Source organism: Apaloderma vittatum, unplaced genomic scaffold (genome assembly GCF_000703405.1).
Source record: "Apaloderma vittatum isolate BGI_N311 unplaced genomic scaffold, ASM70340v1 scaffold885, whole genome shotgun sequence".
In the NCBI taxonomy this organism is placed as follows: Eukaryota; Metazoa; Chordata; class Aves; order Trogoniformes; family Trogonidae; genus Apaloderma; species Apaloderma vittatum.
In genome coordinates this window covers 115,821-139,190 of record NW_009717463.1, presented here as the reverse complement: position 1 = coordinate 139,190, position 23,370 = coordinate 115,821, and the positions used below count along the sequence as shown (strand labels likewise).

At 39.4% G+C, this 23,370-nt stretch overlaps 1 protein-coding gene across 1 annotated transcript; it reads right to left on the bottom strand.

Annotated features, from left to right (window-relative positions):
* Positions 1–3,992: 3,992 nt before the first annotated feature.
* Positions 3,993–22,655, bottom strand: AQP1 (aquaporin 1 (Colton blood group)). The gene is made up of 4 exons (XM_009869892.1): positions 22,171–22,655; positions 6,275–6,439; positions 5,791–5,871; positions 3,993–4,209 (listed from the first exon to the last, which is right to left on the bottom strand). The coding sequence occupies exons 1-4, from the start codon at positions 22,552–22,554 to the stop codon at positions 4,030–4,032; spliced, it is 810 nt and encodes a 269-aa protein (XP_009868194.1). The 5' UTR covers positions 22,555–22,655; the 3' UTR covers positions 3,993–4,029.
* Positions 22,656–23,370: the final 715 nt, after the last annotated feature.

Here is a 23,370-nt window from a genome sequence, read left to right as displayed (position 1 = left end):
TATTTTAGATTTGTACAACAGCATAAGGGAATCTTGAAGTCAACACAAATTGTGCCTTCTCAGCAATGTCATGCAGAGCTCTATGTATTATACAATTTTAAGAACCTGAAGTGATATGATCTCATGGATGGCTAGTGTGTAACTACCAATGAACCTAAACTGAGGTTTGATTTCACGATTCAGCTTTGGAAAGTCTATAAAATGATACATTAGTCCCCAGAAGGAATTCTGGGCTAAATGATACCTGTCAATAACACTTGTAATATCTGACAGCTTGCATGCCAAAAATATTGTGCTTTCAAGGACATTAGGGTTGAGTAAAATAAAACCCGGAACTACTCTTGACATAGATGTTTACTAGAGCCCAGGCTTCAACTGAATCATAACAGACATATTTTATTGTGTGACTCTTGGCACGTCCAAATTTCAGGTGGGTAAAAGGAGGGAAAACATTGAAATACTAAGAGAAATGCTTTATTAATATTATTGTGCTATTTTAATTTTTAAAAACATTGCACTGTGAATTGTGACTGGTGCAGCTGGTGGATATGGAAAGACAATGGAAGCTTCCTGGCTATTGGCTGTCATTATGTTATGTTTCAATCGCCTTTCTTTCCTTGCACGTGTTAGAAGTCTATGTGGAGTCGAGCAACATGAAATCTAAAATTAAATTGCCTCAGTTACAATAGGGAGGCAAAACATGAATTTATTTCTAAAGATAGATAACTAAAGTTAGGACTCATAACTCCTCAGATTTTTTATAGAATCAATGGGGCAGCAGGGGTTTCTCCAGGGACAAATTCAAATCACCTTGCTCAGGCTTCTCCTAAGTTGTCACCTGCTGGTGCATGCAAAAACCATATGGTACTTTGTCAGCTGCCTAAACTGCAGAGTGAGCCCAACTGTAGTGCTGATGCTGTCTGTCCCTGGACTGACAACTGGCCCTCAGACAAAACAAAGTGGATCATCTTTACATCGTTCAGCTTTACCCAGGAAAATTGGAAGAACGTTCATTGGGGTGCCCCATACTGCCACTGACAACTATATTCCAGGACTTGGGAGTTTTCCTCTGTGCTTTTTCATTTACTAGTGTCTGTGTAGCCCTTCTCTCTAGGTATTTTTTACGCTGTGGGCTGCCAACAGGGTGTCTACTGAGACCATAGAAGGTGTTTCCTAGCTAATCTATGAAAGTATTTACTCTTTATTATCTTTTCATGTTAACAATTGTGATAAATACAGAGGTTTGTTCCCAGGAATCCCCAGGGCAAAGATATGGTCTCTTTTCCGTAGGTCAGGATGTGCATACACCACGGGAGGTTTTGTTGAGTTCCTGGGTGATCGCATGTAAACACTTTTCCTCACTTGACACTCGTTAGTGGGTTTTGATACTTGCTGCTTCATGCTTTTCATTCCTTTGCAGGATATCTTCCAAGTGTTCTAATGAGATGGTGATAACATTTGAGTGTGCTTGTCTAGAACAAAGCAAAATCTTTTGTGCCAGGAGTGGAGAGACCATTAGCCTTGCATTGTGTAGAAATTGCTGTTCTCAGTTCAGGATCTAAGCACTACAAAAGCACTTTAAATGTACCTTTAAGTTTTTCCTTTTTTAAAAGGAAGGGAGAGGTTTAAACCTGTAATTCTGTTGAAATATGTTCTCACTTCATTTCCAAGATCTTTACTGTAAATTGTTTCAGCATTATTGTTGTGAATAAATACACCAATAAATGACACTTAATTTATTTTGACCTATTTTTTGTTTCCTCACTAGTAAAACAGTTACCACAGATCTTGAATTTATTTTATTTATTATCATGGTGATTATAAGCAGCATCTATAGCAGCTGACATGATAGTCCTCTCACACACCAAATGAAAAGGCATTATTACTTGTCTTCAAAATTTTGGACTTTGAAGCACTAAAAATGGGCTAAGATATTGCTCTTCACAGAGGGTAGATTAAGGACCAAATTATGAATCTCATATTCTTCTCTATCACTGTGTGTGGTAAGTAAGTTACCTTGAGCCTGACAAAACAATTTACTTTTTGTGACCTCTGCAACTGTTCTGTCTCATAGATTCTGCCAGGTAATAAAAGGGTTAATGTGAAATCAATGAGTGCATCAGGATACCAGTAAATAAAGTCAAAAAAAGATTCTGGGAAGTGGACACAAGGTTTCGGTCTTCTGCTTCATTTCCCAGTATAATTTAGATAGAACTTACTTCCAGGGCAGGCTCTGCTTTGCCTGCTGTACAAAGAAAGGGGCTCCTTTCCCCGAAGGTCAACAGCAAATCAAAGGAGCAATCAAGAGGGGAAAACCAGAGATTTTATTAGTCTTACAAGTTTTCATGGGAAGAATAGTATAGAAAATTAAATAGTGTTCTGTAGCAAGACAAATTAAAAATCAGGAATCATCAACATGCAATGTGTTAGCTCAACTGATTTCGTTTATTTTTAAACCACCCCAAAATCGGATCATGCTGTATGTACATACAAAATACACGGGATAGCACACAAAATATAGACAAGAAAGATAAAATTGTATTCTGTTTTAATTTGCTGATGAGTTTTGCTTTTTTTTCCCCATTGTACATTTGCTCAACTTGATTAAACAATCCAAGCTATACAGATTCCCATGTCAATCCTCGCTCAATTCCCACATCCACACCTCTCTAACAGGAGTCATCTGTCATATTATCTCTGGGGTGTTTGATTGGTAAAGTGTGTAGTTGTTCATGTAGGTTCCTCTGGGCCTCATTTCCTATGTAAAACTGTTTAGTGCAGAATAAGTATATCGGCACGTATCTGCTTTAACTATGCTCTATAGTTAGTAGGTAAGACCAGCTAATGCTTTGGGTTACTCAGGAAATCATAAGTACACACACAAAACCAAAACCAGAAAATAGTCTTTCATGTTTGGAGTGCTAATTTTCTTTACATTTCCAGTGTCAATTTTTTTGCTAAGCACTGCTGCGATTCTTTCCACTTGTCTTATGCTCTTATTTTCTTACAAAACAGTATACTAGGCTTTCTGTATAAAACATATATATAAACATTTATATATATATATATATATAAAGCAATGACCCCCAAAATGGTCTTACACACAGGTATGTATCTGTCCCTCATTAGAAAATATAAGCTGTGTATTCTATTCATTGTCCCTGAATGTCACAGCACTGGCTACTAGAATGGAGTCAGGAAGAAGGGGATCAAATTTTTTTTTTTTTTGTGGTTGGCTTAAAGTCATACAGTTAAATTACATAACATGAACAAAAGCAGAGTAGTGACAGGAACAATCAGATCCTGTTTATATATTGGCACCATGCTGTTCTTGTCGCCGTTATTATTACTACTGGATGCCGGTTCAGGGAGAACGAATCACTAGAATATCTCAGTGGAACCTGGGACTCTGGAGATTCTTGTCCTGCTTACCTTTTCTGGCCCTCTTTCTCAGAGATTATCAATTTTTTAGAAAACTATGCATAATTCTACATAAGAAGTAATTTTTAGTGGCCTTTCCATCCAAAAAGATACTTTGGGGCGATGATTCGAGATAATTTTTCACATGCGCTGCTGGCATTAGATAACAGCCTTGCATATTTGTATAAGTACTTTTTTCTGGTATAAGTCCCCCATTATTGGTATAGGTGGTTTTCTGTCCTCAGTCTCCAGTCTTTCAGCAAACAGACTGGTCATTGGAACTACTCAACATTACTGAATGGTGTGCTGGGAGAACCACCCACTCTAAATACACCAGAGAACTTGGTGATGGCAAGGGAAGGGTTGAATTTCAGCCCAATTTATTTAGCTCATGCAAAATTATCTAATGACTTCTTGGTCTGAGGACTTTGTAACGGAAAAAACCCCAGATACAAAAATGCTATTAAGATCAGGGGCAAGAAAATGGAAAACCATGTTGAGTTAAAAGACAAAGTACTGCCTGCTGGTTTACAGAGTCTATTTTCAGAAATCAATGTGCTTTTTTTTTCTTTTTTTTTTTTCTTTTTTTTTATTATTCCTTGTCCTTCTTTATTTTGGCTTCATTTCAACCCGGGAGTTCATATCATCTCCTTCCAGATCATACTCTTCTACTTGGCCACTGGTCCACACCTTCATGCGGTCAGTCAGGTCACTGCTTCTGGGAGCCAGGATGAAGTCATAAATCAGGGCAGCACTTGCTCCTCCAATAATTGGGCCAACCCAGAAGATCTGAAACACAGTTTCAAGTCCAGTTAATACGCCAAGTACTACCACAACCTCCTCTGAGGATTTTCACCACAAAATTTACAATGAAAACATTAAAATTGCAGTCTATCACCTGACTGCTTTCTTGACTGCGTGGTAAGAAACCAGGAATTTCTCACCATGTGAATTGGTAACAGACTCAGAGATTAATAATTGTGACTATGCTGTCATGTTCTGATATTGAAAATTAGATGTCCACTGGTAAAATATCTTTGTTATTCCAGACAAACTGATGGGGAGTACACTTCGTTATTCCAGATAAATTGAGAGGGGGGCACAATTTCTAAAAGCAACAAGAGTGTTAGATTCCATTCTCTCACTAATTTTCAGTTATAAGTGAATTAGAAAGTAATACTCAGTGAGGACCTAATTAGGGGCTTAATTTGTTACTAGCTGCTGCTACTCAGAAAGTAATAATGCTGTAATCATACTGGTCTAATCACTCAGGACAAGTAAAGTTCAGAAGGAGATTTTTAAAAAGTGCTTTGGTAGACAGGTTGATTTTATTATAAATAAGAAATGATTTTGAGGGACTTGTATGGCCAATAAAGTGCTTTGGTAGACAGGTTGATTTTATTACAAATAAGAGATGATTTTGAGGGACTTGTATGGCCAGGGTTCCTGAGTCTGAAAATGTATTTTCTTTCATTCAGCAATAGCAGTGGTTTAACATGAATTATTACCTCTATCTCCCTCTCTTTGAACAAAGTAAAATAATTTTTCTCTAAAATTTTCAAAATACTAACTTAGATACATTACCTATCCAAATAGAACTGTTTAGGTGGGAGATAATGGCAAAATTTCTCCAGCGACTTCTTTTTGCGTTTTAGTCTTTAGGTTAAAGAGTAAAACATATATCCATAATTTTCTTAACTCATTACACTGCAGCTAAATTTGCATGAATTCCCATGCAATGGGCTGCCAAAACCATGAGCAGGAGACTTAGAACAAGCTACATTCTAAATATTCAAGAGAACATGCTCATTTCGAGATTTTATATTAGTCTTCTTTACTGAGATTTAGTAAAATAAGTATATGCTCATGAAGTTCCTCATTTTAACCACATTTAACCACAGGGAATAATCAAAAATTTATAGTGTTTCCAGGGCACTTAGCCATGAAAACACATAAGCAGATACTTAACTTTAAGACGAACATTTTATTAGCTTCCAAATGTAGTATGATTTATTTCAGTGTATAAACCTGCTTAAGATCCTTCCTAAACTAGATTTTACCACATTAAGTTTAAACAATGAAAATACATGATTCTGTGTAATGAGGCTTAAAAGTTTGAAATATTTGAAATAAACAAACATAAAGGGAAATAACCAAAGAAAATCTGCTATATTACTCTGAACACACACCCTCAGCTTGAGGGGTTTGTGATCTCCTGAGGCTGGGCAGGAGCAAAAGCAGATTGATGTTGCTAAATGAAATAAAAATGGCAACTCACTGCCTTGGTACTAACAATATGTGCTTAAATGTTTCTGGTCTTGTAGATTATGTATATGCAGAGCCTCTTGTAAACAAATTTATTCAACTTACCCAGTGATTTTCAAACCTGTTGGCAATCAGTGCTGAGCCAAAAGATCTGGCTGGGTTAATTCCACATCCGGTGTAATCAATCTAGGAAGTGGAAAGAGAACCAGTGGTGAGCCATGAATGCACATGTGGCATCTTCATTTTTCAGAAGCAGCAGCCGGCAGCAGAGTTCAGATGCTCCTTACAACAGCTTCAACCATCCCACCCACCCTTCCTTAGAAAAAGGGGGAAAGACTCTGCCACGAGCCTGTCCTGTTCCACCAGGGAAGCAAGTCCTACTGCAACAATTCTTCCTAGACGTGCAATCTCATCACTCATTGCCACAGCCACATGGCCCAAGAAAGAAGAGCTACACATTTTGCAGAAACGAAGTCAGTCTCTTAAGAGGAAGAAAGAAGAAATAATCATCTACCTCTGATTTTACTGCTTCACAGATGCATGCTGAGGTGAGACATTGCAGATATGAACAGTGAGAGGTAAAACTTACAGCAAGAAGATGTCCCAAGGCAACAGAGAGACCAATAGCCAAGGGTGCTGATCCTGTGACGTCATTCCTCCTCCGATCTGTGGTGGCAAGGACACACAACACCAGCTGGAATGTTGCAATGATTTCAATACCTAGTCCTTGGCCTGCATTGATTCCGACTGCAAGCTGCATGGAAACAAGAAGGAAAATGTTGTTTGATATGCCCAACTCTCTTCAACCAGTCCAACAAAGCATTGCAGGTTCTGCTTCTCAATAGGAGAGCACAGACCTGCACAGCCATTTCTCTCCTGGGGTCGCTTTTGCTTAACAGACAAAGAAAGGAAAAATAAAAGGGAAAAAAAAAAGGAAAAGTAAACAGAAATCTATTTAGAAACACTCACTGCTGTACTCAAGTCTAGTTGTAGCCAGCTTTTGCTGATGATATAGCATGGTTGCATGGTTGCTGCATGCAGCCTAAGTGACATCCAGCCTCTAGACACTGAAAACATAACTGGTCTACCTGTGGGAAACAAATGGTCTAGAGATTTGCCTTCAACAGAGTTTGCCCATAGAAGTGAACTGTGCTGCCTTGAGATATTTATTCATTGCTTCTGGGAATGAGGATGCTGTGGTCATGTTAAACATTGCTTAGCTTGCCTTCAGCAACAATTGCTAAGCAAACGGGGGCAGGAGGAGGAACAGATAAATAGACATTAGGAAAAGTACATACCTGTGGATAGCATGAAAATAAATCTCTGCTATCAACAAGTCACATTAACTTTTTCTTCTCTTACCACTACTTATTTTCTGTCATTTAGCATGAACTCCTCAAAATAAGGACTTCATGTGAGTAACGTCCTGGAAAATGCTGGGCCCATAGGAGGATTTCTGCATGAATATTAAGACACCAACATTGTGATTCAATTGCCTAAATATATGTTTCTAATGCCATTTGAAAAACCCTGAGATACCCACAGTGTTTCTGTGGGACTAGTAGATGTGACACAATTCCTGCAGAAGGCCAAAGGTATCTAAAATGTCTCTAGATGCCAATATTTAGGAAGTTTATCTCAAATTTTGGTAGGTAATGAACATAGTCAATGAACATGAGATCCATTCAGCTGATGAAATGTAGGTGATCATTTGAGAGTCAACAGAACAGCTGTCTTGTATTACATATTGACTAGATCTCATTGGACTACAACAGCAGCTTGGACAACTCACTCACATGTATACTGATTTCAGGTGTCTTAGACTTGAACTGAATTCCTGAAACCGAGTCAGAAAAAAAATAATCCACAATTCATCTTAGAAATCCCAAAAGACTGATGGAGGAAGAATTTTAAATTCCTAGTGAAGTAGGTTCTCTAGAAATCTCACACTGGCAGATGCTAATATTCCAAATGTACTATTAATCGTGAAATCAGTAGAACATATTGAACATTAATTCACATAAGTAAACATTACACAATAGAAATGTCGTATTTCAGGAGTACTGTTAGAAACCTGTGCTGAAGTACTTGTGGATCTAAACCATTCAGTGTTATTGCAAGTTTTGAATTCTCCTTCTGTTTGATATATTCAGTAGTATCTTAGTTAAGACAGACAAGCCTGTGTCTGAGCTGAGTAACTTGGTGTTAAGCAGAAGTAACTACACTGCACATAGAAGATGAAACACAAGCTTGGACACAGGCCAGAGAATCTAAGCATGTGAGTGACTCAGAGTAGCAAGTAAATTCTGCAAAATTTTCGCTCAGGAATAGTGCTATCAATAGGTTATTCTATCTGTCATAGCCTCTGCAAAAAAAAAATAATTACTGGGTCATACATGGCAGAAACATAAGTAAATGTTGCTGAGACCTGTCCAGAACAATGAAACTGTGGAAAATCGTGTTTCACATCTGATTTTGTGGTTTTACACCTTATTTTCCCCAAAACTAATATTTGAATAACCTTAGAACTTAAAGATGTTTAGCTGAACTCTTTCACTTTCCACTTTTGCATATCACTTCTTTTTCGTCTCTGCCACAAAGCAGAACAATATCAAGTACCTAAGCATTGGGAAAAAAAAATCATCTGAGTCTTCAACCAGTATAAATCTGTTTAGCTACACTAAAAATCAGTGAAAATATATTTATTTCTAAAATCTGTTAATCTGAAGGATTAATAATATATTTTTTATTTTTTTATTTAATATTAAGAGCTGCATAACTCCTTTGACTTAGAAGACATTTGTCCCCAGATAGAAGGGAATTCTTGTTGAAATGGTGGGCATTTTGGTTCCTTCAGCATCCACACAGTAGAAACTGAAATCAGTTAATGAAACTTTCAGCTTTAATGGGATTTACGTATGAGAAATACAAGTCTGACCTCGATTTATACAGATAAGCTAGCAGATCCAGAAATTCTCACTGAACGACTTATATATCATTAAATTAATATTATGTTGATTTTGTCATATTTTTAAATATTATGTTGATTTTGTCATAATATTTTTAAATATTATGTTGATTTTGTCATAATATTTAAATTAATCACTTTTTTTTTTCACTGCAGAGACAGTGGGATTTGTGGCTTTCAAAAAATTAGGCTTCAAATGCGTACCATTGATATCAACAGTAGCAGTATGACTTTAAGAATCTGGACTGCAGACTTTCTGGAAAATCCTCTCTCACATTTGGAAGGCCAGACTCTGAAATTTAAAAGGCAAGTGTATTGGTAAATGAGTGAGTGATATGCAAATGCCGAAAAGTGGGTAAGAAACTAAATGCTCTTCTGTCATAACACAACTGTTCAACCCCCAGAGAATCTAGACTTGTGGTCTGACGCATCGATGTTACTGTTTGACAAAACCTTGGCATTTCAAACAATTAAACACTGAAATGCCATGAGTCCTTCCCTTCTTTTGAAGGGCTTCTATTAAAGAAAAAAAAAAAGACAATAAGAGTGGAATCGTGCTTTTGCAGTCTGTGATTATCTTTGAGAGGCGGAAATCATATTCTTCCTTTCCCTTCACAAAAACACATCCTACAGCTGACGTGACTTGAGGTCACTCTCCCCGCTAATCAACACTTATTGATGGGCTGTGTGGAATCTAAGAAAACCTGGAAATATCATCGGAAACCTTTGCTTTCCTCTAGCAAGAAATTTTACGCAGGCTGCCAGGGACTCAAGATTCCACTGTGAGAGCAAGGACTCTGGGCCATCATCCAAAACAATGCAAACTGAGGCAAACCTGGGATGTCGTGCTTTTCCGTGGTCTGTGGGTCTGTAGCATTTAAGTGTAGCATCACAAATGTTGGTTATTTGCCTACTTGTCAGAACTGTATTATTACTACAGCAGTAGCCTGAACCATTCAGGGTGCAGCAACACATAGAATCAGTAAGGTTGGAAAGGGCCTCCAAGATCATCTAGTCCAAACACTTTCATGACCACTAGACTATACCCCGAAGTGCCACATCTACACGTTTTTTGAACACCTCCAAGCATGGCAACTCCACCACTTCTCTGGTCATCTTGTTCCAATGCCTCACATGGAAGAGCATGACTTTTCACCACAATCCAGCCAAAGTGTAACATGGGTAGTAGGAAAGTGCATTTCATAGCATCAAAATGTGCATGTAGATATGTGTATATATATATATGCATGTCTGAATTTATATAATCCTTGATCACTGTGGTTTTGCAAGTGTTACCCAGATAACAATGTAGTAAAAACATTTTGCAACTCTTGAATCATCTGTTTTAAGCTCTTGGCAGAACCAGATAGGCATAACCAACATGAGTTCGTTACCCTTTCATTGAATTTTCTACACATTATTCTGGGTGGTTTGGGTTTTTTTTATTTTTTTTTTAAAGATAGCTTAAATTTATGTAGAATATCTGACTCCAGAATCTTCAGGGCTGTCTAAAGTTTAATCTGAATCTAGTAGGAAGTATCCCTATACATTACAGAGACCTGAGTTCCTGAGGCTGTCAATAAAACAAAGGCAAAAATTAACTGCTGATCCTAATATCTAGCACTCTGCTAATTAGAATATCCAGAATATAAAGTGACTATATACTCTGAAGGATTAAAATGAAATACACAAGCCCACATCCTCTTCCAACACAGTTTCCCACAACATAGGAGTCAGTCCATACTTATCCTCCAATTTTCTTCACATGAATTTTTCCTCCAAATTTAATTTCTAAGTCACTATTTTGACAGGAAAAGCACCAGAAGCTCACCCAAGAAACAGGTTACATCAGTGGCAAGATCTAAGATTTGTAGTAGACACATACATGTGATCAGCTGAAATAATCTTATCTGCACTATCTTGCATTGAGTAATATCCCCTTGACTGTAAGAGCACCCAGACAACAAACAAAAGCCTAAACATAGACACCCCAAGTAAGGTGTATACTTCTGTGAGCTGAATTCCACCATTAATATTTTCACTTGAGCTCACTGTGAATCAGAATATGTTCACGAAAGAAAAATCCACTGGAATACAGTAACTATATAGAAATCACATCTCCTTCAGAAAGCACCTGAGCTGCAACTGGTTGGAACCTAAGGAAGAAGTACTTTAGGGTGTGCTGAACTCCTTCATTTTGCATTCTGGACTTGGAATGAGGCACAACACCAGTTCCCCACTCAAAAATTAACTTTATCTGGTAGTGCTACCACTGCTGCTCAGCAACCTGGTTTGCATTCAGGGCTGACTCTCCTTTGAGAAAGAGGCTGGCCTAGAGACCTCCCGAGGTCCCTTCCAACTTGATTTACCATACAAGAGACCTTGGTTCTTTGGAAAGGTTCTTCTTGTGGGAAGGTCTGGGGCAGGATTGCCTCAATGCTGTGATGGGTTTTTTGAGTTAACATCTAGAAATAGCTGGTGACATGTGCAGATAGTGGAGCCACAGTTGGTGAATCAATCACTATGAAGGCTCTGCAAAGATAAAATCCATATTGAAGGAGAACAGATTTAGATTGGATCTTAGGAAGAAGTTCTTCAGTACGAGGGCGGCAAGACTTTGGAATAAATTGCCCAGAGATGTTGTGGCTGCCCCCTCCCTGGAGGTGTTCAAGGCCAAGTTGGATGGAGCCTTGAGTAGCCTGATCTAGTTGAGAGGCGTCCCTGCCCATGACGGGGAGGTTGGACTAGGTGATCTCTAAGGTCTCTTCCAGCCTAGGCCAGTCTAGGATTCTATGATTCTATGAATGAACCAAGAGACATGCAATGTAATTGAATGAAGAGACATGCAATATAATCAAATGAGGACTGTTAAACCCGAGGGCAAAATTAATAGAAAATTGTTATCAAACCATGATGGCGAGAGGAATGAGTTGAGACAAACACCTGATTTTTAGTCTCAGGAAATGGGGAGCAGTCACATTGCTTTCATTTCTCCACTACACCAGATAGGAGACGGGAACTATGGAAGCTTATTTCTCAGAAGTGCCCTTAACTGCCATGTTTAGCTGACTGACTTCCACAGCTTCAAGTAATACTATGGTCAAATTAATGTTTTCTTTCCTTTTTTTTTACTCTTTTTTTTTTTCTAGAACAGGATATTTATTAGCTGTCTGACTTCAGAAGAGAAATGGGGACAGGAAATTAAACTGGCCCAAGGTAAACCCAACTGTGTGCTTCTCTAGAGGCTTCATATTTTTCTCATTAGGAGTAAAAGTATATCAAGTTCCAACCTGTTTCCCGTTATATGGATAAGACACTTTGTTATGCAAGGTGGTTTCACCACGTGGTGCTATGCTACAACTCATCCAACAAAGCCGTAGCCATGGATTGCATCTTCTAGGGTCTAGTGTACTTTCATATAACAGGAATTAGTTTCTCATTATTCCTGGAAGATGATAGGCCTCTGGAGATGTTGAAGCCTATTTTTCAGCAAGGGAATGTAAATTTTCTCCATTCTTATGAAACACTTCACTGCACGCCATGACAGCTGATGTTTTTTAGAGAGAGAAAATTTAAACCACAGAAATTTAGTGACCCACATAACATAGCTAATGGCTGAGACTTCTCTCCTTGCATATCCTAGGTGAGGCAGCTTTTGCAGAACCCCAGCAGTGGCATGGCTGACACATAACACATTTTGGACCAACTATAAAGGTATCACCTCTTGTTAGCGTTTTTAACATCCATGTTGGGAGAAGAACTATGTTCTGTCTCTAAAACAGCACTTTAAGGACCTTTGCTCTGATAAATAATATCTTTATATCAGACAGACCTCTCTACTTGTGCATTGAATTCAAATACTGGGCTGAAAATTTGTGCCACGACTGCTGTTTTCAACATTCCAAATTATTAGCTTATCTCTGTCATAGTAGATTTTTTTCTTAAAGGAAGACTTTTAGCATTTTACTCAAGCAAATTTGAATTCATTTCCCTGGTTATATGACTATTCAAAAAAAAAGATCGTATCTCTATCTTTCTGCATTTTCTTCCTTTCTTTCTTTTGTTTTGTTGTTTTTTTTTTAAATAAGGAAAACTCTTCACATAAATTTAAATGGCTCACATCTTTTCTTCATCCCCACACTGGAAATATCAATTATGCTGCTTTATACTTAGCTGGGCTGCTTAGGCTTAGCTGCGTAAATTTCTTTAATGTAATATTCTTCAAGTGTAATCTCAGAAATTAATCTCCCTACCTCCCTCAAAACCATCTTCCACTCTCTGGTCTGTGATTTTTGTCTGACTCTTCTCATTCTTTCAGCTGCAACTCTGTCATGAAAATACCTTAATGACTTGGGTCTTGATAATATACTTTTCTTCTGCTAGAAATCCATCCCAGATCTCCATAGTTAAAAACTTTCCTTTAATTCATGGTCAAAATGCATTCAGAGACTTTATGCCCAGCTATTTAACTACAGGTATTCTCTTCTCTGCTTGCTATTTCACAGTATCTCTCTGAGTTGGATGTTTCTATACCCATTATTTGAACACTAGGAATTCAGAGAGTACAAAAGTCTCATTTCTTTAGTAAGCAGAGACAGGCAAAAATTATTCGGCAGGAGCACTCAGAAGAAGCTGCTTATGAGGCAAAGAATTAGCTTTGGATCGTATCCTAAATCAACAATAGAAGCATTCAGCAGAACCTAGGGACAAAACATATTGTCCTCTGCTAGATTATCCTTCCTATAAATACAGCCTTAAGAGCTCTAAAGGGGACTCATTCAACTCCCAAAGCAGAAATTATATTTTCCATTCTTTGGACAGCAGACACCCTCCAGGAACTAACCTCCCTCCTCCCACCTTATCTTCAGGTTGATGAGATTCCAGACAGGGCTTTGTGCTGCAGCAGCTCACTATGCCATAAAGAGAACAGTGATGGTTTCATTTATATTAACCCAAAGCGCATAAAGTTTACATGTGAGGCCAGTGACAGATAATAAAAGCAATTCCTCTCTAGGATTTCCATTTAGCACAGCTATTTAGAGATAGATCATTTGTCTCATTTACACTTTTAATTTTTGATGTGCCTCTGGGAAGGTTGCTTTGGGGAAACATTTTTAAAAAAATCTTACTGCTGAGAAATAAACAACTTCTATTCAGAGGAGGAAGAATGGTGAGTTGTTATTTTTTTCTTTACTCAGAAAAAAACAAGTAAATAGGTCATTTTCAGTAACTATTTGAAGCACTCCTTTATACCACAGAGCTATTTGTGATGTCCTCTATCATCAGCCTTGAAGGAGATGGTCTTTCCATGGGGAATTTTGGGCATATCTGAATTTTAAGCCTAATAGAATCTTCCTTTCTGTGTTTTTCCTGGAATACCTAGCTGGGTTTGCAGAAAACTCACAGTATGGTTGTTGGCAACTGCACCAAAGCAATATTAATTTTATCCCTTTAGACCAACACTCCAGCAAATTTGTGAAGTTCTCAAACTTTCCAAATCTGAGGTAGTTCACACCGTCAGTCTTGTGCAGAGCATTGAAGATTTGGCATTTCTATGGTGTTAAAAACTGAATTCATGTAAGAGATTTCAGGAAATAGGGGAACTATTCCAGCTCCTTCATCTCCCCATCTTGTTCATCAGAAAATAAGGAAGGAAAAGGGGCAAGACTTGGCTTTATTCATTCCTCCATCCAAATACAACTTCAGGAGAAGTTGTGGATATATGGCTAAGGGAACACGTGCCATGGTTCTGCTTTGAAAGCGTTCACCGACTTGGCACAGAATTAGTATCAAGAACCTGGAAAAAAGTTTGATTTTCTGTGGTAGCTCTCGGTGATTCCTGGAGAGGGGACACACACGGCTCTACAAGGAAAGTACACAGAGCAGTTCTTTACTCCTTTTCTGTCCTCACATGCCAAAAGAGAAACAAACCTCTCGCAGAGATTTCAGAGCCCATTTTTGCCCTCCTGCTGTTTATAGAGTTTCCTCCAGGATGCCTTTCAGTCCCTGTATGTTTGATTTTATAGGCTGACGCTGTTCGTTAGCGTCAGATCTCACTAACTTCACTGGAGTTCAGCAGTAAAACACCCGCACTAATTTTGGCTCCATATGCCAGAGAGAGCAGTACTTTCCCATCAGGTTTTGTACATTAATAAACACACAGGTGAACATATTGCTCCCAGGAAAACCTCCAGGAGACATTAATTTGCACCATAATATTAGTGTAATATTTGAGCAGAGGCACAGACCATGATGCCCTGTTGTGCTAGTAAGTGTATCAGCCCACACTGGAAAGGGTTCCTCTCTCTGCATATATGTAATAAGGAGGCATCAGTTTAAAGAAAGGGAAAGACAGAAACTGAGAAGTGCAGACACATAACATACAAATTTTTTGCTATATATGAAGTTGAGCATGACCATAGTAGTTTGGACTGGCTTCCCTAAATCCAATTTTCTAAGAATGAAAATTTATTTTATATTTTCAGTTGTGATATTAGGTAAATAACTGTTATGCAACTCTTTCAATTAAGCTAGAGAATGCACAAATAAGCAAAAATATACTACTGCTCTAAAGAAAACAGGCAATTTCCTCTTGAGACAAACAGGAAATTTTTCAAGGATTATATTTTCTTCCTTTACTAGTCGTTTAATATCATTGCTTTAAAAATGCTTCTCTTAAAAGTAGCTATATACAGCTCAGAGAGCAAATTCTTTGATGATTCTCTGATTAAAGAAATGCTGTTCTTAACTCACCTGAAGGTTCACATCTTCTGCTAAAGTATATGAACCTTGCTGCAGTGACTTATACGCTGTTTTTACCATTGCATCAAACTTAACCAGAGGAGACCCATATGGAAATTTCCATTTGTTCTCAAGTTGTGGTTCTTTATATGCTAGACTTTGATTTAGAATCAACTTCCACTAATAGATATTTTTAAAGTATTTCTAGTTAATTTAAATTAGGAAATTAAATTTGGGGTTACCTCATTCGAATAATCTTTCTATCGATCCATCTGTCCCTGGCGTTTGACAATGTGTGGAGGTGTATATACGCATATGCACAAAATAGCTTATGGTATGATACATAGAATGCTGAGGAAAGGAAAACAATTTTAACTGTTTATTCACCAGTCAGGAAAGTGGGTGCCAAAACTAATTTCCCTCTACTTCATACTTAATTCTAGTTAGTTGGATGGATTGTCAAACATAGAAAATATTTGTTTTCAAGAACATCCCATCATGGTTCTGTTTGAATTACAATATTCATCAGTCTACCAAATGGTTTTAGATCTATTGCAGCTCATTATCTTACAACCCTCTGCATATCCCTTTCATAATTTTCTATCATTTCTGTCTAAAAATGACCTTTAACCTCAAAGCTTTCAGAGGAGCTTTCAGACAATGCACCAGTCATCCTTGGATCCTCTGGATGTGCACCCAGTTGATGGTACAAAATCCTTTTGAATGATTCTATTCTAACATCAAAAGTCTGGACTGAAGTGGATGATCACTGCCTTGGGCCATAAATGGCCATGCTGCTGCACCCTGGAGCGCTCTCAACCAAAAGTTGAGGGCATGGCTATATGATTATGGAGCAGAAGCACTAAGCAAAATCAGAAATAACTTCTGAGATGATCAGAAGTAAGGATTAGAGTTACAAGCCCTGTTACGGCAAAATATTCTGGAGGATGGGTGATAAGCATCAGGTTTACATCTCAGTCCAGATGTTTCTGCTGTCACTGCGTGAATACGTTAGAAAGTGGCCAAAACGATGGCCAGTTCTGAGCAGGTGCCTTTCCTGTGTTTCACCTCCCTGGCTGATGAGATTCAATACAATGCTGGCATGCCATAAAAGACTGCTGCTGCAAAACTGAAATTGAATAATGACCTATTGTTTTGGTAGTCTTTGTTAAGAAATAAAAATCCTAGACTAAGCTCATGTACAGGAATCATTTTACTCACTCTAATAAAAAGCAATTTTTGGTCCCTTGCAGAATCTTGAGTCCTTAAGCACACAGGTGTCCCAGCACAGACAAGGCTGACAGGAGAATCTTACATTGGATCAAAAACAGGGAGGGCAGAGACAAGGAGAATGTAGCTCGCTGTACTGAAACTTGAGAAAAGCATAGTATATAATCAGCATTGGGAAAAGTCATCCTAGGATCTTTTAATAGGCGATAGAGGTCGAGAACTCAGCTGCATGTCTCATCTGTCCAGTAGCACCTCTGGAACTGCAATTTTCCATACTGACTCAGAGGAAAAGCAGCATCACTTACTCAAATGTCCACTCACACTGTCAAGCTCTCAGTTTATTTTGGAAGCTCTTCCAACTCAACTCGACTTTGTTTAATTTGCGGTTGGAGGAGAGCAGACTCATAGGGCGCGGGCACAAAGAGCAAGGGAAATCACAAGGTAAACACTGAGTCACCAAGGTCAACCATCCAATTCCCACTCCCCATGGTCAGAGGGACACTACTGGTTAAAATGAAATGTTGGGAGTCTGGTGATTCCTGTCCGTGATCCTCTTTGAGGCAACTTTGGTTGGACTGGCTGATCTTAGAGGTATTTTCCAACCTTAATGGTTCTTGATGATTCTATGATTCGGTGAGGAATATCCAGAATAGAAACACTGGTGATGACTCATACACACCATTAAAAGGTGTGGCAGGTCTCAGCTTTATGAAGAGGAACTCCCAGTGCTGGGGCAACTTTATGTTCGCACTTGAGTTTTCTGTGACTTGGAAATTTGTTGAGAGAAAAATCATCAGCACTGATGTCCTAGAGGACATCTGCAGAAGCTAAGTGTCCACACATTGTACACCCCACCCCACGGTCCAGTCTCCTGGAGACAAGAAATTGCCCAGCTTTCAGCTTTCTCAGGAAGCAGAATAAAGCTGGAGCTGGAGGATATGTAGAGAGCAGAGAAAAAAACGCCATATCTAGCACAAGGGTTCAAAGTTGCTTTGCTGTCTGAGCTCCTTTGTCTTTGACAAAGTATTTGGAGTTCATCCCTGTGTGTTGATCACCAAAGGGCATTGAACACCTATATGTGAAAAATTTACTGACACAGCTGATTCAACTTTGGGGACAGTCTGTTGAGCAGTAATGGCAGAGACACAGCCAATCACTCTGGAAATCCAAAGGGTGTTCCAGAAGCGGTACTTATATGACTGTTCACTTGTCTTGAGAAAATGCTCCAGACCTCCAAATCTACTGGTCACAGATCTTTCTGGCTTTTCCAGAAAGCTCCTTAGTTACGCAAACAACATTTATCAGTCCACAGAGTGTTTTTTAAAAACAAGTCCTCCTATTTGTTATTTTTGGTTGTTTTCTTTTCTCTTTATCTGCCCTGAGGAACACTACCTTCAGGTCTGTTTTCCTTGTCCACAATTTTTGATCCACTTAAAACTTAAAATAATAACTTTCATCATGAACTTCAAGGTAAGGTTTCCAAATAGTTTCCAAATCGTAGCCCCGAGACTTAGGGGGCACATTTCCTGGCACTCTAATCAGTATGCCAAAACACTGAAATTGTGAAATTGTAAAGTAGCGTCTGTAGTTTTCACAAACTTCAATTATTTTCACACATACAAAAAAAATTTAAAAAACCCCTGAGCTAAAATTTTCTCAGCATGTTTTTAAAAGCTTCATAAAAGTTCACAAGAACTGAACCGCAAATATTGTGTTACCTTACAGCACAGAAGCCTCCTCTCACCCTCCTTTCCTGCCTGAGCTCTTTGTTGGTCATTAACTGACCGTGGTGAATAGTTTCTTCCATTATCCAAACTACAGATCTGTCCTCACCAGACAATAGCCAGCTATGCTGGCAGAAGAGTGCATTTTGCATTAGGTATTCTCTATTCTTTCAACTTTACCTAGTGGAAATTTGTAACATGTAGTAATCCAATTACCAAAAAAAAGTTACAGGATGATGTAAGGAAAAAATACTTAAATTTTTAGAACAACAAATACATTGCATATTTTTCTTTGAGCTTTTCCAATCCTCAAAATTTCACTTTGGCACCCACACCGCTGCTAAAATATATGGTAAGTTAAGTGTCTTAAAAGGCTTCAGTAATCTAAATACCTCTCTGAATATTGTCCAGAATGTTTTATTTGGAGTCAGGCAAAGTAACTAAAAATATTTCCATTGACCTCAGTAATGTTTGGCTCAAATACTTCATCTGTAACTGCTTGCTTCTCTAAATATAAAATAGACTTTAATATTGAACATGTTAAAGGACCATCATGCTTCTTCATTCTCCCTTCTTTCTCTTTAGCCTTATACCTTCCACAGTAATTTTTTATGTTTCATTTGATTGTATTTCCCCTTTTCTCTTTGGACAATGAGAAAAGTACAGATTGTTAGAATCATGGAATCACAGAATGGTTTGGGTTGGAGAGGATCTCAAAGATCATCTAGTTCCACTCCCCTGTGATAGGAAGGGACACCTCCCACAAGACTAGGTTTCTCAAAGCCCCGTCCAACCTGGCCTTGGACACTTCCATGGAGGGGGCATCCACAGTTTCTCTGGGCAATCTGTGCCAGTGCCTCACTGCCCTAAGAGAAAACAGTTTCTTCCTAATATGTAAACTAAATCTCCTCTCTTTCAGTCTGAAACCGTTACTCCTTGTCCTATCACTACACTCCCTGCTAAAGAGTCCCTCCCGATCTTTCCTGTAGCCCTCTTTAAGTACTGGAAGGCCACTACAAGTTCTAGCTGGAGCCTTCTCCAGGTTCGTCAACCCTGACACTCTCAGCCTGTCCTCATTTTGGATACTTAAAAGAAGCTCCCAATCCTGCAGCCTCATCATGTCAAAGAAGAGCTGACTGTCTCTGGGGGACAACTCAGTGGAGCTAAAGGCCGAAGTACCTCTCGTAGTCTCTCCTTCACTGTGAACTAGAGAGCAGCCTATGGAAACAGATTCTTCACTTGGGTCCTCAGTCTAGGACCTACATCTGGGTGGGATAAATCTAAGAACAGAGGACCCGGTCATGCACATCCAAGCCCTCTTCCCAACCTTGTCAAACAAACAGCACTCCCTTTCTTTCCATTCTTTTTCTCAATAGTGAATATGCACCTCATTTTCCACAGGAAGGGCAGGAAGACAAAGCAGCTGGCAGGGATGCCAGGTCCATCCCTTCTCTCCTTGTCCTCAGGTTAAAAAGCATGACATAAAAGCTAATCCCTGTATTTTTTCCTCATCGTCTATTAGATGAAAGAGGCAGCGAGCTCTTGGTGCTGGGTTGTGGCTTCAGGATATGCCCTGTTGTCATCAGTTCTGAACAAGCACAGCTGTTGTGGAATTCTCCCCTGCACTGGGCTCAGATGCAACCCCCTCCCCAATTCTCCCCTCTCCAGACAGTCCAAGCTTGTCAGTGGGAAAGGAATGGAATTACTTTCCTCCCTAGTTCTTTCCTGCACGGCAGAAGAACAGCTGCTGCCCTGTTCATCCCCAGGGAGGTCTCCCCACTGCTCCTTTAGCCAGAACATTTATAGCTGGATGTGAAAGGGAAAATAAAAAAATAAAAATTCTGAATATTTTTCAGACTGGAACTTTTAAGAATTATTTTATTCACTAATTCACACACAGAAAACGCCAGATTTGTAAAATTGGTGTGATGGAGACTAATACTATCTGGTTTTGCCTACAGTGTATTTCATGGCCTTGAAAAGAACATATCTGATTGTATTCCAGAGGTATTCCTTGGGGAAGAACAAGGTTTGCATGCTAACATGGAAATTTTGGGATTCATAAAGTAGTCTCTTAAGCTTACTAAAATCACTGACTGATTTTTCCTGATCTTTCCATCTGTCCCCATAGGCTTTTCTCTTCTGAGGTGTCCTTGTGCAGAGCATCAAATTATATATTTGTAGCTGGGAGAGTTACTGTCTAAGGTGCAAGAAGAGATTGGGATGATCATCCACATGCCCCTTTACGAATAGACAGTCTCATGGCTTTTTGGTTAGAGGAAGCAGCCAGTCACCAGCATTTTGTGGCAAGCAAAAGCGGAAGACCAAACACAAGAGCTACTGAAACCAGACCTCCCATGCTTAATGGCAGTTGGACCTCTCGAGGAAACCACTTGGGCGGACACCCTGTGGTTGAGCAATTCCCTCTGCCAGTGGTTTCAGAGGAAAAGATCACGTAGCACACACACAGACAGAGCCTTCTGGAGTTAATAAAAATTATTTGCTCTTCTTCCCCCAAAATTTTTTGGATTAACCCAGTAGAATTTCTGAAAGAGTGGCATGATGGAATACCTGCAGGCACCGGGCTTAAGGTAGGTAAGCAGCCAACCCACAGAGTAACATGAGTGTGGATGATACTAAACTTCTCAGGAATCACCTTATTGGTAGTAGATTTTATTATGTTTTCAAAACTTGCCTCATTTTCTGAATTAACTGTAATGCCACAGTATGCAAAGCTATATTGCTTTAGTTGATAATTTAATTTTTTTGATCCTTTCTTCCCCTCTTGCCTAAATGATTTCTGAAGAGATAGTCTGTTTGCAGCTTTATGCCCCAAAATATCCCTGTGGTTTTAAATAGGTATACGCTTTCAAATTAGCTCAGCTTTCAAACTGCAGTCAGATATATTCTGAAAGAAAAGGAGGCATAGAAAAGATGTGAAATACTTATTCTTAACAGAATCAGGTGAAATATGTGACTAGATAGCAATTTCCATTTATAGTATTCTGTGTACTGCAGTGGCTGTAGCACTGCCTCTGTCAGTGGGATGATTTCAAGTTTAAAAGTGCATTTATCCATTTTTTCTCATGTTATGGTACAATGAAAAAAGTCAAATGACAACATTTTGATGAGGACAAATTTTGGCCAGGCAGTTTTTATGCAGCATGATGTGAGCACCTGGCTGGGAGAGGGGCTGAAAGCTGCACCCCTGGTAAATGGAGCTGCCTCACATCTTTTTCCAGCCTACACCTGAGAACTCAGGATTTTCCCCATTTTTTGCACAGCAAATGGAGAAACACAGAGAAAGTGCAGCTGGGTTTCTGTGTCAGGCCGGATCTGAGCACTCTGCCTGATGCAACAGGTAATGCTCACAAATTTGGTGACAAGGTTGCTCTTGGTACACATCTCTCTTGCTGTTCCCATAGATTTTCACTGTAATCATTGTCAGGTTACACAAACCATTAATTAGGTGTCAAAAAATAACCACATTTGCAGAAGCAAGAACAAAGCTGGTATATACACATTAAGCAGTGTCATACCTGAGATCTTCAGAACATTAAAGGGACTTGATCATGCAACTGCCAGGGATTTTAATGTTAAATTGGTGTCAAAAGGCACCTTTTAGCCAATTGAATGTATAAAACTGAATATGAACAAGCCTGACCATGAAGATAAAGCTCTAAAATTGAGGTGGAGAGGAAGGACAGTCCCTATGACATACATCCATCCTGGATCCCCTTGCTACCTGATGCCACCATCAGCATCACGCCACCCCCCGCCCTCGACAAAAAAATAAAGGAGGGATTAAAAGTTTCTACTCACCCCATTGAGCCCTAGGGAGTTTTCGGGGAGAGAGGAGGTGACTCCCGACAGAATAGCTGTGGCCACCACTGCACCCAGGCACTGGGCAATGATGTACATGAGTGCCTTGAAGATGCTGATCTGGCAGCTGAGCAGGAGGCCCAGGGTGACAGCGGGGTTCAGGTGTGCGCCGCTGATGTGGCCCACGCTTTGTGCCATGGTAGCGATGGATAACCCAAAAGCCAGAGAAACCTTCACGTTGTCCTGAGACCTTGTTTGATTGCTCACCACTGGGAAGTTAATACCCAGAGCTGAGCCGATGCTGATAAAAATAAAAAGGCTCATGGCAAGAAACTCAGCCACCACTGCCCTCCAGAACATTTTCTTTTTGAATTCACTAGCCATCTTTTCTCTCTCTCTCTCTCTCCCCTTCTCTCCGCTCCTCACTTTCCCTTCTCCCTCTCTCCCTTTCTTTGTCTGATATTTTTCCTTTGAGTTCTGAGGAGAAATCTGGAGAAAAAAACACAGTCCCTGGATTATTTATAGGGCTTTGGGTGGTCTGTAGGAGGGAAGGGGTGTTGCACAAAAGGAGGAAAGAACGTCTACATAGATGCTGACTGCTAGATTGATGTAAGACACTGTATGCCTGCCAAAGTTTTTTCTTCCTTCCTCCCCCCCCCCCCCCCTTAACAGCGTTCGATCTCTGCTGCTGTTTTTAAGAGGCTTTTCAAAATTCTTGGAAAAGTCTTTAGGAGTGCCTCAGGAATTTTACCCTCACTTCTTTAATTCCTGTGTCTTCATTCAGCACATGCGTTGTACTGCAAGCTTTTACAGGAGTTCTGTCTCGGACTGGACTGAAACAAAAAGCAAAGTTATCTGTGCAAACGGGTAAGTTATTCACGCTCAGCTTCCCCGGCAGCAGAAGACTGCAGAAGCAGCAAATACAACTGACAACTAAATTCACACTCTAGACACTTAAGTACCTCTCTTTCATTTGAAAACGGGTAGAAATGTCTCTTCTGCTGGCTCTCTGGAGACCTGGACTGGTGTCTGATGATAAGCCTGACGGCTGCACAAACACGTGTATTTACACAGGCTCACACGAGCTGGTGTTAACTGATGAATGGTAGGGATCAGTTTTAATCTCTGTGGACACCATGTAAACCAAACATGACACTGCAAGTAAGCTGCAAGCTTTTTATGGATGCAGTTTGCATGTTG

Coding starts and splice junctions, on each gene's coding strand:
- AQP1 (XM_009869892.1), bottom strand. CDS start 22,554: ATGGCTAGTGAATTCAAAAAGAAAATGTTCTGGAGGGCAGTGGTGGCT. Junction 6,440..22,170: donor ACTCCCTAGGGCTCAATGGG/GTGAGTAGAAAC, acceptor GTTTCCATGCAG/CTTGCAGTCGGAATCAATGC. Junction 4,210..5,790: donor ACAGGTTTGAAAATCACTGG/GTAAGTTGAATA, acceptor ACTGTGTTTCAG/ATCTTCTGGGTTGGCCCAAT.